This window comes from Gossypium raimondii, chromosome 7 (genome assembly GCF_025698545.1).
Source record: "Gossypium raimondii isolate GPD5lz chromosome 7, ASM2569854v1, whole genome shotgun sequence".
Lineage (NCBI taxonomy): Eukaryota > Viridiplantae > Streptophyta > Magnoliopsida > Malvales > Malvaceae > Gossypium > Gossypium raimondii.
Window position 1 is genome coordinate 33,567,855 of NC_068571.1, and position 1,393 is coordinate 33,569,247.

Below are 1,393 nucleotides of genomic sequence, written 5' to 3' on the forward strand. Positions count from 1 at the left end.
TGAAGATGCATTTTAATATTTTATTAAATGAATTTATAAATTCATATATTTTAATAATTTCGTAAAAGTAAAATAATTTAAAAAATTTCTATTATATATTACTTCTATTTTAATGCCTTTAATAGTTATTTTTTATTATTACCTCACCGCTACAGTTGCGCTTAAATTCAGACGCACATCCCACCATTATTTTTAATCTCACCATTACAATATTCAATCTCACCACTATATTAACTAATCTTACCATCACTATTGTTTTTAACCTCACTTGACTAAGCAACAGAAAATGAGCATTTAGATTAAACGAAAAGGAACGCCAAAATTCTGTGATCCACTGAAAGAAGAAAAAAGAGCAAAGGCATTCGCTGTTTTGCGAGTATCACCCGAAACGCAGATAAAAGCTGTCTACTTATTATTGTCGTTACTGCTTTAGTTATTGAGAGAGAAATGGAATCCCATCTTTAAAAGAATTACCTGCTTAAACAAAAAGCGATAAAATGGTGAGATATTTTTATGAAAATCATCAACTGTTGTTGTCCAGTGTCAATTATTTTTGTAACTAAAATTAACTCTACTATATTTTGGGTATTAGACGATAAATGGCTATCAGAACCAGCTCTGCTAATTTGAACACTTTGACATCATCCCCTTCAATCGGCGATGTAGCAATCGGTCCATCCTTCCTGAAAATGTCATGGCAATCAGCAACTTGTTTTGCTCCATCTCTAACAAACTTTACGGTATCCTGAAAGGCATTGTTCGAAGTAGCGCGGAAGGCGTTCTGGAAATTCCCCAACAAACCATCGTAATCATTTTCGCATACCCCGAGTCGCCGAACAGCAACAGGGTCGGTCGTTTGTTTGATAATGTCGGGAATGCGACCGAGGGTATCTTGAATTTGGATAACCGCGAGTGAAGCAGAGACCATGGCAAGGCCACGTACGTCGGTCGTTTCGGAGCGAGGGTCGGTGCCGAGACTTGTCATGCAAAAGTCGTAGTCTTGGGATTGCTTGCAGATGCTTTTAATCAAGGCTATATCCGCAACGACTACTCCGCTGAAACAAAAATAGGCGATCGCTACTAAGATGGTAGCGACGGAACATAAAGACTTCAAGTTACCCATTTTTTTTTTTGGTGAAATAGAGATTATATTATATTATATTATATTATATAAGGATTGAGCGTGATTTTCAGCTTTATGATTTTAATTTGCAATAATGGAGTTTTCCATAAAACTTTAATTGCCATCATGCACTGTTGTACTGATAAAAATTATCATACCATATATATATATATATAGAAAGAGAGAGCGAGAGAGGATGATGAAAATCTCTTCAAAAGAAAATCTTATGAAAATAAGAATAAATTTTATAGATTTAACAAAGGAAACTTT

General features: G+C 34.7%; 1 protein-coding gene across 1 annotated transcript; it reads right to left on the minus strand.

Moving 5' to 3' along the window:
• Positions 1 to 574: 574 nt before the first annotated feature.
• Positions 575 to 1,123, minus strand: LOC105762577 (pectinesterase inhibitor 5). Its single transcript, XM_012580337.1, has one exon. It carries the CDS (start codon positions 1,121 to 1,123, stop codon positions 575 to 577), a length of 549 nt encoding a protein of 182 aa, XP_012435791.1.
• Positions 1,124 to 1,393: the final 270 nt, after the last annotated feature.

Excerpts from the sequence above, each read along its gene's own strand:
- LOC105762577 (XM_012580337.1), bottom strand. The coding sequence starts at position 1,123 with ATGGGTAACTTGAAGTCTTTATGTTCCGTCGCTACCATCTTAGTAGCG.